This window comes from Neodiprion virginianus, chromosome 6, assembly GCF_021901495.1.
Source record: "Neodiprion virginianus isolate iyNeoVirg1 chromosome 6, iyNeoVirg1.1, whole genome shotgun sequence".
Taxonomy (NCBI): domain Eukaryota; kingdom Metazoa; phylum Arthropoda; class Insecta; order Hymenoptera; family Diprionidae; genus Neodiprion; species Neodiprion virginianus.
This window is the reverse complement of record NC_060882.1, coordinates 10,279,591-10,293,106: the sequence shown is the minus strand read 5'-3', so window position 1 is coordinate 10,293,106 and position 13,516 is coordinate 10,279,591. Positions and strand designations below refer to the sequence as shown.

Sequence of the window (13,516 nt, the reverse complement as noted above, 5' to 3'; positions counted from 1 at the left end):
ATTTAAACCATTGTACCTATAATCAGTTGGTTCGACTGGACAAATATTATTTAAATCAATTGAATTGTGTTTGTTTCGGGTGTCTAATTTTTATTCGTGGCGTGCAGAAGAAACGAAAACACGAACCCTATTAATAAAAACTCCAATCATAGTTTTTTTGTGTTATTTTAGACACGCAAAACAATTCTTTTCAACTGAGGAAATAGATAGAAATTGTTCAAAACGTAGTTCCTAACTCCGTCAAAATGTAACTCTCAAATATTTTAATGAGGACCCGAATCAGTGTATCACAGTATTTTTCGTACTGGATACTGACTCGTCATTTTTGTATCAAGTTTAATTTTCTTTTTTTGATACTTGATACTTTTGATACTTGATTAATTTTTTGATACTTGATACTTGGATTAAGTCGACGTGCCTCTAGTTCATCGGAGAAATTTTAAGGTATGTAGAGATTATATTTAAATACATTAATACTGTACTGACGTACATTCATACCGTAATTCACCTCACAATGATAAATGCAAGTGATAGGAGTCTCGGATTGGAATTGTTATATTCCTTAGATATATGCAAACTTTGCTGTAAATATATAGATTAATTGTAGTGACTTCTGCCATAATTCATTGATAGATTTTTAAACTTGCGCTCAAATTCGTGTCTATGTCTCCATCGTCTCCGTGTAGTATGTTTGCATTGCACAAACCACTCCGCGAAAGAGATGTCTCTGAATGCCTGGCGGTATGAGCTTTGCACTACAGTGTGAGAAAAAAATCAATAGCCGAACAGTTACCCTGAGAGTTTAATATACCGTCGTCAGGGGCTGCCTTAACAACCGTCCATATTTTTTCCGAACCTACCAATTAGTTCTCCAACTCCAAAACCAGGGACAGCACTGTCTGGGATTATTTGGCGATGATGGAACACACGAGCTTAAATGATAGTAAATATGAGTCGTCTCAAATCTGGTAATTGAAATCTGGTATAGGACTGCAATATATGTCGAACAAATACTCGAATCGAAATGAATATGCAAGAATGTAATTTAAAATCCTCGTTTTTTCTATTTTTTCGACTGAATTTTCAATCGGTTTTACACTTATCAATATATTTTTACGGTGATGTCTACTTGCAAAATTATTCTTCGAAAAGGAAGAAAGAAAAATACTAAATCTAGCTTGCGAAGTATGCAAAAAATTAGGTAATCGGTCAGGGCGTGATAACACATCCGAATTTATACCTGCAAGCATTAAGTATATTTCGACTGATAACTGAAACAGCGGTCTGATGGTATGCCACTACCAGCCACGCATCCCTTTAATCTGTTTATCATTGACGAAGATAAAGCTCGCCCCACACTCAGCTATTTCGACCCGCATACTAACGTGGTACAGACAATTGTAATGATATAGTTAAACATAAGCCGATGCAAAAGATAAAAAAAAAAAGATCAATCAAAGAGTTGATGCGTTTCAATTATTTCATTTCATCCAGAGAATTACAGACGCCGATTTTATAACAACCTGAGGGATTAATTTTATTGCTCCAGAATTTTTTGATCCTGACATTGAAATTGTTATTTACGTTATTCAAACTCATTTCGTCAAGATCATTTTACAAATGGAACATATTATTACGACACAAATCACTTTTCAGTAATTCGTCGCCTTTCAATCTGTGATATATACAAAGTTGCCGATAATCAGGCTGTTTCGTTTCAAATTCAAGACTTTATACAGATATTTTTCTGTGCTATGAAGATAGTTATATTTTAGCTTCAATACTTTTCTCAACCATTGCCGACAATCTTTCTAGCAGACTAAGAACTCTCACATCGACTCTTGCGATCTACACTCATACTCGGTTCCACTGTACATTATGTTTCACAAACGCTGATCGTTGAGGTCATGTAACCTAATACTACCCTTATCGACCGAGTGACCTTGTTCATATTTTTGTTACTTCAATGAAAAAACGAATGGGATAAGCTCGAAACAGGACAATGTATTACTTTTTCATCGCTGAATTCGAAAAATATTTATTTATGACCTGAAAACTACAAAAAAAATAGATTTTCCACGGATTGTGCAAAAATACATTTTTGAGCGTTATTCTCACGTGAAACAAGAAAGTTTTTTAAACTTTTCATTCATCTTTGCATCGTGTAGAATTACGCTATCTGCGGAATTTTCACGGTTAGTGGTGCCTAGGCTTTGATAATAGTCAAATTAAGTGCCACTTTACTCGGTCGGTAAGGACTGACTGTAACGTCCTCTTAAAACTCTTTCATAGAAACGCGGCCTTGCTACCTCTCGTGACTCTTTTATTCTATCCCCACTTTTTCCCGTTTCTCTCGCACATTAGCTGTAAAAACGCCGCTGTCGCCAATGCCAGCCCAAAGAAAATCAGGGCCTGGTGCAAAGTCGACCTGACGGGCCTTAAAACAAATTTCGTATAAGGAAGTAACGATTTATTACATTTTGCTATTTGTTACATTGCACAAATTGTTATAGTAAGGACTTGAGGTATGCTTGAAAATTATGAATGATTAAATTATTTTTATGAAGTTCATAATTCAATCACATCAAAAATCATTTAATGAATGAATAATAAGGTTAGAATATGTAATTTTTCGTTCATTTACTGACATGTATTATAGCAAACTCGTTGTTAATATCATCATAATTTAATTTTTTAGCCACTTTGGATTTCATGGCTTAGGAAATCAATCGTTCCTGACTAATGCTAGGGATGAAGTAATCTTTTATTAGTTTCAATCTTGAAAAAGGTCTTTCCGCAGATGCGACGATTATTGCAAAAAAGCTCGACACAATTTTCAGAACAGAGATAAAATTTGGATACAGTTGAAATAAATTGTTTTAAATTTTCAAAAGAGAGCTACATCCCGAAAATTCGATTGTTATATTTCAAATTGTGTGAATTAAGTGTGAAGACAAAGCCGTAACATCGACGAAATATGTTACCTAAATAGTTGGCTTCTTCCTGTACAATTTCATCGGCTTATTTTTGTAAATCCATGCAGTGGAAGCAAAGATATAAGCGTTTGAAAAAGCATTTTAACACGTTGACTGGCACGCAAGTAAACAACTTGCAAAAAATCAAGCAATCTTTTTTCACAGAATGAACAAAGATAGTCAAGTTTCAGCCAAATTAAAAATGTCAACTTTCAAAGTCTTGCCAACTGGCATGGAAAGCTCTATATATATTTACAATTCACTTTTTATTAACACGATTTAGTAGTATAATAATAAACGACAATGAAATATATTATCATGTAAAATTCAATAAAAAAAATTACATTCAACACTTGTCTTTTTTTCAAATACGAACATTTCGTTAATTCTCACACCCGGCGATAAAAACTTACGAAGTACGACCAGCCGTTATAACTCGACCCGAACAAAACATTTTAACTTTTCTCACTAGATAATCGGCCAGCGACTGTCGGCGCGCGGGGCCTTAGAAACGCGGGGCCCTGTGCGCTCGTATCGTTTGCACCCCTCTTGGGCCGGCACTGGCTGTCCCACCAACACTTGTCTAAGTTTGAATGCAAGTAAACCCAGCGGAGAGTCACTTGATGCTAGTAGTTTGAACGCTTCGCGAGCAACGAGTCTGCTTTCGGCTTTTCGCTTCGAGACATTATGGGTTCTTTTCCTCAAACAGTTGTATCAATCTTTCGTATATTCCTAGCCGTGACGATACCGCTGATCTTCGTAGACGAAACATATTGCGCCGAAGGTGAGTTCTCAATTCAGGTTCCGTACCTACATGTCGTCAATATTATGATGGATAGAGAAATTTGAACATCGCAGACCCGAAATTATTTGGAGAAGAAATAATCATTTGACAGAGTTCTACACCAGTGTACGAATAGATACCAGAAAATACGAACAAACTACAGGAATATAAAATTATCCACAGTAATTTTGAAACGGTTGTTAGTTAATTCACTGGTGTATTTGCCCTACGTCGATTATAAATGATGATTCGCTATTCCTAGTAATACTATATATAGTCAAATCAGAGATAAATTCTTCAAATGAGCTGATAATATAGTACAATGCATATTGCCTTTATAGTATAAATCGAGTAGGGACAGGTGTGAAATTGTCATTACTTATTATTCTCTTTTTTTTGACTTGACACCACAGATAAACATTATTGGTATCAGTCAGCAAACCTGGACTTGAAAGAATCATTGTCGTACGCGTGGAATACAAATACAGCCAAGAACGTGATCATATTTCTCGGAGATGGTATGAGCCTCGAAACCATCGCAGCGAGTAGGATCTACAATGCCGGAGAGGAGAGTTATCTCGCGTGGGAGAAATTCCCTCACATCGCCGTGACGAAGGTATAACAGAAAAAGATATTTCAGTCATACATTTAGCTACTCATGCTTCACGAGAAGGAGATTGAAAAAAAAATAAACGAGAGAAAATCAGAGTCCTGGCAGACCCGGCAGGCTAAATAACGAAGTCACCAGTATTTCTTTGAAAATTGTAAAACGTTGTATAATTCGTAGAATTTTATTACGCAAATGCAATAAATAGACGCGATTTGTTTTATGACTCGAACGAAAAATTCCAGCTGCGAATGTAGAAACAGAAGTTCGGCTAGTCTGTCAGATCTGCTGATGCGACGTATACGTCTACATAAGTATAATGTGTGCTGTGGGCACAGTGCCATACTTGCAATTAAAGGCAAAACGCGATGTCATAGACCTTACGTAGAGACCTTGGAAATTGTACAGAGCGAGGAGATACACGACTGTCGAATAGAAGAAATTTTCGTGTCAGTAGCTTTATCTATGCTGTATCCGAAAATAACCACGGATATACATATACATTAACGTAAGTGGTTTTCAAGTGAAAGAAGGAAAGAAGCAATGACAAGTGTTTCGGAGAAACAAAACTTGCCCATCAGATATCTGCGTAACAGGTGAAGATAAAGTTGAAGTTGAAGTAAATTCTGATAAGTCCAAGAAAATCCCGTCAATCACATCTTTCACATTATGCGCATTTACTTTATCGTTAGATCTGAGCAAACCTTGATTGATACAAACTCAATGTTTGTAAGAATTTCAGTTAGTCGACGAATATGTATTCAGAATTGGTGTCATTTTCACAATGTGCGAAATTACGAGGCTGAAGTTAGTAAGGTTGTAGTATCGAACCGTTGAAACAAAATTTACCATATTGCACCTTTAGATTAACTCTAGAAGTTGAATTTACAAAATTTGAATTTTTTCATGCTTTATTAAAGGTTTCTCAAATTTCAGGTAATCATCTAAAGTTGCAAAATAACGAGCTTTTCCAAAGATGCATCATTATGATAACGTTACAAACTTCAGCCTGATGCGGAATTTTATTCGTATACCTGCAATGTTTACTCAGCACTCAATTCGGAACGTAACTTTTACAAATATATACTAATGTAGTACATAAAAATAGATATATGCATGGCGATAAGCCGTAATGGACTATAAGGCCGCACGTCGGTTCGGGGCATCCAAGGTCGAATGCAAAATAATCTACCTGTGTCATTCCTGCATTGTGACTTCGGTGCTCTGCAAACCGTATTTCACTTTTATAAGTATTGCACAAATTCGAATGAAGACTGTGTAAGCCCCGAACGTTAGTATTAACTGTGGAACTTAGGAAACGTTAGGGGTTGAAGTTAGTAACGTTATCGTAAAGAATCATTAGGGAAAAAATCTCTGTTTTCTCAATTTTACAATGAGTTTGAAGGAACTAAAATTAGGGAATATGAGTTTGTTTGTTTTATTGCGTGTGTTTTGTTTTTCCTCAGCATCAATCGTTACGATAACGTTACTAACTTCAAGGGTGATGGAAACGTGAATATAATTTCGAATGAACTGTCGAAATCCACCGAGCTACTTTCTTCGGGCATAACGAGCGGTTAGATTTTCAAATGATGCCTAAACTTGAACTTAGAATACGGTATCGGTCATTAATTTTCACATCGGCCAGACGTTGATGCGTAAGAGTTCAGACCGTTCAGACACGGCGACGACATTATGTTTCATAATACACTTATCATTCATCAACTAAACAGTGAAATTAGTTAACTTACGTCTGACTAATCTGCACGATTGTTAGCGTCTCCTTCTGCTCGATTCGCCGCATCTTTCCACACATTTGGCATAATTTACCTATCATTCGAATGAGATGATCGCTTTTTTAACGTTGAATGAAATGAATTTCGCAGACTTACGACTCAGACAAGCAAGTCCCGGATTCCGCCTCTACCGCCACTGCAGTCTTTTGCGGTGTTAAAACGAACTACAAAGTCACCGGCGTCGATAGTAACGTACCGCTGAACGATTGCGAAGCGAGTCTCAACGAGGATTATCACGTCGATTCAATCCTGGCCTGGGCTCAAGCTGCTGGTAAAGACACAGGTGAGGTACGCGGAAGTTTATCGAGTATAATTAGACCCTGATGATTAACATTGCTCCATAATTGGTGTGAAAATTGAAGTTAACAATCAGCCAGGAGACCGTCCTGCATTATCGACCGTAATCTAACGCCTCGACCGGTGGGTTACGTCTGATTCCAGTTTTGACCCGTATCCGCAACACCTCGCACACCGCGGCCATATACAACGTTGTTCATTTTGATTTCCACTGAAAACAGGATTCGTCACGACAACGAGAGTTACTCACGCTACTCCGTCGGCACTCTATGCGCACTCGGCCAGCAGAAAATGGGAATGCGAAGCTAATATGCCGGCCAGCGCCGCTAAGTGTAAAGATATAGCGAGGCAACTCGTCGAGAATAAGCCGGGCAAGGATATAAAGGTAAATGACCATATTATTTAATGAGTAAACTAACCTAGGATCTCGACGTTATCAACAGACTATTCCGTCAGTAAGGTGTCATTTAGACCGTGTAATGTGAATTGTATATAACAAGGCGCTTCGCTAATTGCATGGACATCGTAAAGATTTGGAAATGATTATAATCACTTGGGTGGTTTTTTAACTTTTTTTTGTCTTCTCACGTACCCTTCGAAAAGTTAGTTTTAGTTTAAAACGAAGCCTCGTGAAATCGGAACTCTGTAGCAAAATTCTAAAAGGTGACTCATCTGGTTTGAATTTTTCAAACACTCCTACCGAAATATCTCAAAAACTATACAAGTTGGAAAGTTATTTTTGGTTTTATTTTGTAGATGATGAAATTTTCTATAAAAAAAGGTTGAGACTACTATATAGCTAAATGTGCTTATGCACGTTCGTATTATTTTAAACGTTCGTATCGAATACCTGATAAACATTTAGGTGCATATTAGTCTTGACCTTTTTTATAGAAAATTTGACTATCTGCAAAGTGAAATCAAAAACAGCTTGCCAACTTGTATAGTTTTTGAGATATTTCGGTTAGACTATTTGAAAAATTTAAACCAGATTAGTCACCTTTTAGAAATTTTGCTATCGAGTTGAGGTTTCACGAGGCTTCGCTTGAGGCTAAAAACTAACTTTTCGAAATGTACGTAACTAGAAAAAAAAAGTTGGATAAAAAACCACCACAATAAACACATTTAAGCGTATTTTGCACAGGTTATTATGGGAGGTGGCAGACAACAGTTACAAAGTAATTCCACCGGTTTGCAAAATGACGAGGTAAATACTTGGAGTTGCTACAGGCAGGATGGGAGAAAATTAATAGACGAATGGGCCGCGGACAAGACTGCAAGAAATTTCTCGAATGTTGTTGTTCAGAACAACGAAGAATTGTTCAGTGTTGATACGGAAAATACTGACTTTCTTATGGGCATATTCAACAATGCTCACTTGAGCATGGATTGGAACAGAGACACCGGTCCCAAAGGACAGCCAAGCTTGGAAAACATGACGGTTGCAGCTATAAAAATTCTTCAGAAAGCAGAGAAGGGATTCGTGCTTGCGGTACGGTTTGAACATTGACGTGTTTTTATTAAGATTCCACAGTCGACGACACTCACTTTGATGAATAGTAAACAATGATCATGTTGAATTATTCGCAAATCGATATGGTCCGAGCGTACGATGTTATTATTACTCTCAGGTCGAAGGGGGTTTAATTGATTATGCACACCATCGTGGACATGCTGCGCAAGCATTAAGAGAGACAATCAGATTTTCTGAGGCAGTAAGTGCTACCTTAAAACTTATTGACACCACTGAAACTTTGGTCATTGTCACGAGCGACCATGGTCACGCCATGACATTCAATTCAGGTGCCGACAGAGGACAAGACGTTCTTGGTATGCCAATTTTTTAAATCAATAACAAAACTCATTTATTTTGTCTCTTTAGACGAAATGGGAACATGTATTAGAAATAAACAATTACGTTAGAAATCAATGAAAACATATTGAAACATTTGAATAGCGAAGCATACAACTGAGAAACCCCATTTCAGAAGGTCTAAGTAGTCGCTTAACCAAATTATTCCAGCTGTTCCAAATCAAGATGTTTTTATCTGACAGTAAAATGAATTTAATCTGAACGATTCAACAGTCAAAAATTTAACAGTGTTCTTGAGTAAATAATATGCATCCCTGATTGTGAAATGTGAATTAATCGTGAAAATGTGTATTCACAATTGGTTCCTTTATAAATCACCGTAATTTAGAAGCTTTTTTGTCTAGTTTTCATGCGGAAATTATTAATATAGCAAACTCTTTGACGTTTAAGGAATCGCCGCAAATTCAGAATACGACAACATTCCCTTTACGGTATTGAGCTACAGTACAGGGGGTCCAAACAACATGGCTTATGAAGTTTATAACAGCACCACGGCTATCAGGAAGGATCCTTCTTTGGAGAATACCACTGATTTCACTTACAGTCAACAAGCTGCTATAGTAACTGATGAGGCCCAACACAGCGGAACTGATACGCTTGTATACGCCATAGGTAAACCCGTTAACTTATTTTAATCGACTCGAAAGCTTTCTGACAAAATATACCTCATTTAATACAAAGTTCAGTCTCGAACTAAATAGAATTTAAATTTGCACAGGAAAGAACACACATATTAGTTGTATTCATTTCGAAATTCCTGAAACAATCATCAAGAATAAACACCTTCGAATTTTTTTTTTTTTTTTTGAAAAAAATGCCGATTGCCCATTAAATGTTGTGCCAAGTGAAGAGACATTTTGGCTAGATTTTCAAAAATTTGCAGAGGAATATATTGCTGAATGACACACGCTTCATATGCCTGTGTTCGATTTTTTGCAGTTTATTTTTGCATTCATTTTGTATTACATTTCTCTATCTATTTATTTCCAGGGCCGTACGCCCATCTGCTGCACGCTACACACGAGCAAAATTACATAGCCCATGTCGCAGCTTATGCAGCAAAGATTGGTGAATACTACAATAATTCTAGTTCGAATTTTCAAGCCTACCCTTTCATCTTCCTGACAACGTTGATACCCATTTTGCTACCAAGATTACATAGATAAACAATTGATGGAATTAACGGAAGTTATGCATACACATTAGGGTGGTCCTCATTTAGAATGTTGACGAATTTATTCCGGATCACCCCACCAAATCAATTATAAATAATTCAAAAACAATTTACAATTTTTTCAAATTTTTATATCAACTGTAACCCGTGCCTGTAAGAGGAAGGATTTCCCAATTTAAAATACATGTGTTTCGGACACGTTCTTAGTATATATTTTACTCTAAGAGTAATAATGTTCGAAACAATCCATGAATGTGAGGTTCTAATGAGCATTAGTGCTACTATCTGAGAAAAAATTCACATCATCATACCAGGTAATATAGACAATTGCATTTCTTATAAATAAAAAGAAGAGGTCAAATTTTTAGGGTGTGCAATTCGTCGAGATTGGTTGGTATGATGATGTGAATTTTTTCTTAGATAGTAGTACTAATACTCACTAAATCTTCGCAATTACAGATTAATTCGAACATCGTCACTCTTACAATAAATTATATGCTGAGAATGTATCTGAAACAGGTGTATTTGAAATGGTGATATCCATCCATTTACAGGCACGGGTTAGAATTGATATAAAAATTTGAAAGAATTAGGAAATTGTTTTTGAATTATTTATAGTTGATTTGGGGGGTGGTCTGAAAAAAAACATCAATACCCTAAGTAAGGTTCACCCTAATACACATTCATGTCGGACTGTTGTACCAAAATGAAATTTATTCTATGTGTTTCGAAAAATGAAGAATGATCTAGGAAAAGTTTGATATATTTACTTATTACTGCCTTTTATTGAACGTACAGACAATTGAAAAATGATAATATATTTTTAATTGAACACCATTTGTGAGTACGTGGATAGTGATAAGATTACATTGAAAAAATATTGAGGAGTGAGCTGTAGGTTTTATATATCATGTAAAATGAATTACGGATTAAAAAAAAAAGATTGAACCGGAAAATATGAGCCGTGTGAACACAGTGAGCGTTTTGCGCTCACTACATCGTAAAGCCTTTTCTATAACGCTATCATGCAATAATATTGGTAAGCCGGAAATAGAATAAATTGTTTGAAAGACCTATCAACGGTCGACTGTGCATTATATGATGTACGTATCAGTTGAAGATACGAGAGTAGTCGTGTTGAAATTTTCTGTTGCAATGTACTTCAACGAATCCAGATATTCCGTCAAGCAATAATAGATCGTTCATGAGCGCAGGATCATTGTTTTCTCCAGAGCGTGCCATTGCGAATCACTCTTTACACTATCTTGTAAAATGTATAAGGATTATTTGTTTGCACGTAATTTGTCGCAATAGAATGAAAAAACGGAAAACAGCAAACAATCAAATCACTGCTTCTCTTCGTTCTTATTTTCTTTTTCCAACGCATACATTTGTAGATTCAAATATTCGGTATTGATTGACTTCAGAGGTAATAAAGTCTGCTCTTTTATTTCGGTCATATCTTCTTCAGCTTCGATCCAGGGAAAATTTTCACATCTTGGATTTTCATTTAGCGCAGCGTGCGCCGCTTCATGGGTATGGATTTGAATGGAAAACGTAGCATTTTCAGGTAGTCGTTTCAAATATGAACCGGATGTTGAAAGCTTCAAGCAAAAAGTTCTGAGAGCTTCTTCTGTTTTTAAAAAGAATGGATCCTGTCTGAAAATAAAATTAAAATAGGTACAAAATCATGAAACAAGAATTCACAATGATTTGAATCCGAATGCGTTACTTACACCGCCAGATCAGCCTTTAATTTTCCGAGATCAAAGACAAATTGCTCTACAGGTGTTTTATCCTGATTGTAAAAGCAGACATTGATTTTTCTAACGCTGTTTTCATCATGCCTGATCAATTCTCTGATCGAATTAAGTACTTCTTTCAGGTAAGTGTTCAATTCTGGATGCTCAGAAACTTGTGTGGCTATTCCATATATTTGCTTCCGTACAAAAATTTCTTTGGGATACAAATTCCTGACATACAGAATATTGTGGAATGCTACTTCTAGAAATTCTAATAAAATATCCGCACCAACTGAAACAATAAAAAATAAAATATTTGGCGAATGCACAATATCGGAACACCAAGTCCGCCTGCGCGCAGGCAATTGTGGATACGTTAGTGTAAATGCAAAAGTAGTTGCCCAAGTGTAGGCGAGTTTTTAATTTTCTTGTGTGCCATTCTAATTTTGGAAGAATGAATGAATAAACCTGCCTATTTGTTGCTGCGTTGACATATCATCACAGGCTCTATCCTTCCGGTGATATTCAATGCATTCATTTACGCCGAATTACATCACACCAGCAGTCCATATACAGCTGTCTTCATGCCGTCACGACTGCTTGTCTAGGTTATGAAACATACGTTTAGGTATTTCGACTTCAGTACGTGGGTCCTCGTATTTCCTCATATATTATTTCAACAACTTCTAATAAATTGGTGCACGATACGTCAATTCATCATCGCTCACTGAAGAGCTATAGTAAATTTACACCGCACAGTTTGTAAACACCATAGGCATATGAACACAGACTCTTGATACATTCAATTTTAGCCAATCTACTCGCAACCCAGGAACGAAACGATGCGTATCTCGTAAAATTCGTGAAATTAAAGGAGCAAGCATTGTACTCCGGGGTAGATACGCATTGTAATGCTACGAAGGCGGTCAAAGAAAGCGGTTCAATCCACCACGTCACTAACCAATTTGCATTTTTCATTTGATTTTCGTTGCGATAACTGACTCGTTTGAAAAGTCAGCCGCATGCGGATGCGCACGCCATTGAGACATTGGAGCTGCGTACTGCATATGGCAGCGTTTACTGCGGCTCCAGCCCAGCAGCGAGGTTTGCCATCGCGGCGGACTGATGTATTTAGATGTTCTTTTTCAAAAAAATTCTACTGTAAATAAAACGAGACTTTTGCGTGAACTTCGGGACAAGTAATCGTGGGATATTTGGAAAGTAAGCCCACGCCGCGGTGAATTATTTTCTCACGTTACTGAGTCACGAAGAGAGGTGTAATAACGTAAACAAATACTCGGCTCAAAAACCGTGTACTCTACATACGCGGATACGCATTTGAGTATTTGACATCGATAGTTAACCTCCAATACCGTCGGAATATTGGTCGCATTTACCGGTGAGTATATCTACCGTATTTTTCTCCACTTTAGCCGAGCTAAACTGGGTGAATTCATGCCTGGTAAACTACGCGTTTCTCGAATGATCGGGACTAACAACGCTAAGGGAAAAATTATCAACACTCATTTGCCGCAAATTTGTTTCCCTCATCAACACTGCATTTCAGGCGTAAACATGCCTCCAGTTAAGAAAATTGAACTGGATAAAATGGCTTGGGCTTGGGTTGAAAATACACCCGTCGATGAGATGCAGTCGATACACATAAAAACAGCGTACAGAATCGGATTGAAGAACTGCAAGACATGCAAGTAAGACATGAGCATCCTCCTTTATCTACGGAAATTATACAGCTGCGTTACAATACTTGTGTCAGCGAATAGCATCGTTTCTTGTATGTATGTTATGTCCTACCTTTCAAGTTAATATTGATCAAGTGTTCTCTGTTTCTTCCAGACGAAACTGTACGAACAATCCACAGTGTTTGACTGGTATAGGAGAGGAAAAATACATGAAATCTCAACCAGCCGAGATTGCTCCCTTGGAAAGTTCGCTTTCTGAACTTCGTGATCCAACCCAGTATGTCGGATTGAAAAATTTAGGGGCTACGTGCTATGTCAATAGTTTAATACAAGTTTGGTTTCACAACGAGGACATGAGGTATGATTCAAGATTAACTGTAATGAGGAAATCATGTGTAAAACTTATGTACTAGCAAAATATTAAATGCAACCATTAATATTATTGACAAATCCAATGAAGAGAACTTTCCTAAAATGTTAGTATATCGTACGTTTGACGTAGATGTTTTCAAAACATTGATATATCTCGTCAAAGATTATTGCCCCTGTTTTATGCATGTCGATGTAA

General features: G+C 36.9%; 3 protein-coding genes and 1 long non-coding RNA gene across 6 annotated transcripts in view; 2 read left to right on the top strand and 2 right to left on the bottom strand.

The window, feature by feature from the left end:
• LOC124307672 (uncharacterized) overlaps nt 1-6,270 on the bottom strand; it is a 67,799-nt gene extending 61,529 nt beyond the window's left edge. The window contains exon 1 of the long non-coding RNA XR_006908852.1: nt 6,118-6,270. This is a non-coding gene — a long non-coding RNA (uncharacterized LOC124307672). The remainder of the gene's footprint in view (nt 1-6,117) is intronic.
• On the top strand, nt 3,595-9,787 carry LOC124307663 (alkaline phosphatase-like). Of its 2 annotated transcripts, none has more exons than XM_046769597.1 (8): nt 3,595-3,759; nt 4,173-4,375; nt 6,253-6,445; nt 6,681-6,844; nt 7,604-7,951; nt 8,091-8,289; nt 8,723-8,944; nt 9,323-9,787. In XM_046769597.1, exons 1-8 carry the CDS (start codon nt 3,663-3,665, stop codon nt 9,496-9,498), a joined length of 1,602 nt encoding a protein of 533 aa, XP_046625553.1. In that variant the 5' UTR covers nt 3,595-3,662; the 3' UTR covers nt 9,499-9,787. The 2 variants fall into 2 exon arrangements, with proteins under 2 accessions (XP_046625553.1, XP_046625554.1); XM_046769598.1 differs by lacking the exon at nt 3,595-3,759 and adding an exon at nt 3,903-3,955.
• Nucleotides 9,639-12,283, bottom strand: LOC124307665 (mitotic spindle assembly checkpoint protein MAD2B). Its single transcript, XM_046769600.1, has 3 exons — nt 11,721-12,283; nt 11,243-11,540; nt 9,639-11,165 (listed from the first exon to the last, which is right to left on the bottom strand). Exons 1-3 carry the CDS (start codon nt 11,740-11,742, stop codon nt 10,853-10,855), a joined length of 633 nt encoding a protein of 210 aa, XP_046625556.1. The 5' UTR covers nt 11,743-12,283; the 3' UTR covers nt 9,639-10,852.
• A 63-nt stretch (nt 12,284-12,346) lies between these two features.
• The window catches only part of LOC124307660 (ubiquitin carboxyl-terminal hydrolase 48-like), a 59,748-nt gene continuing 58,578 nt past the window's right edge, over nt 12,347-13,516 (top strand). For both annotated transcript variants that reach the window (XM_046769589.1, XM_046769588.1), the window contains exons 1-3: nt 12,347-12,647; nt 12,816-12,957; nt 13,103-13,306. In XM_046769589.1, coding sequence (XP_046625545.1) covers nt 12,824-12,957; nt 13,103-13,306 — 338 coding nt within the window. In that variant the 5' untranslated portion in view covers nt 12,347-12,647; nt 12,816-12,823. The remainder of the gene's footprint in view (nt 12,648-12,815; nt 12,958-13,102; nt 13,307-13,516) is intronic.

Excerpts from the sequence above, each read along its gene's own strand:
- LOC124307665 (XM_046769600.1), bottom strand. The coding sequence starts at position 11,742 with ATGTCAACGCAGCAACAAATAG. Across the intron at positions 11,541-11,720 it reads GTCAACGCAGCAACAAATAG|TTGGTGCGGATATTTTATTA; the intron begins GCAGGTTTATTC and ends TTATTGTTTCAG. Across the intron at positions 11,166-11,242 it reads TTAAAGGCTGATCTGGCGGT|ACAGGATCCATTCTTTTTAA; the intron begins GTAAGTAACGCA and ends TTTTATTTTCAG.
- LOC124307663 (XM_046769597.1), top strand. The coding sequence starts at position 3,663 with ATGGGTTCTTTTCCTCAAACAGTTGTATCAATCTTTCGTATATTCCTA. Across the intron at positions 4,376-6,252 it reads CTCACATCGCCGTGACGAAG|ACTTACGACTCAGACAAGCA; the intron begins GTATAACAGAAA and ends TGAATTTCGCAG. Across the intron at positions 6,446-6,680 it reads AGCTGCTGGTAAAGACACAG|GATTCGTCACGACAACGAGA; the intron begins GTGAGGTACGCG and ends CACTGAAAACAG.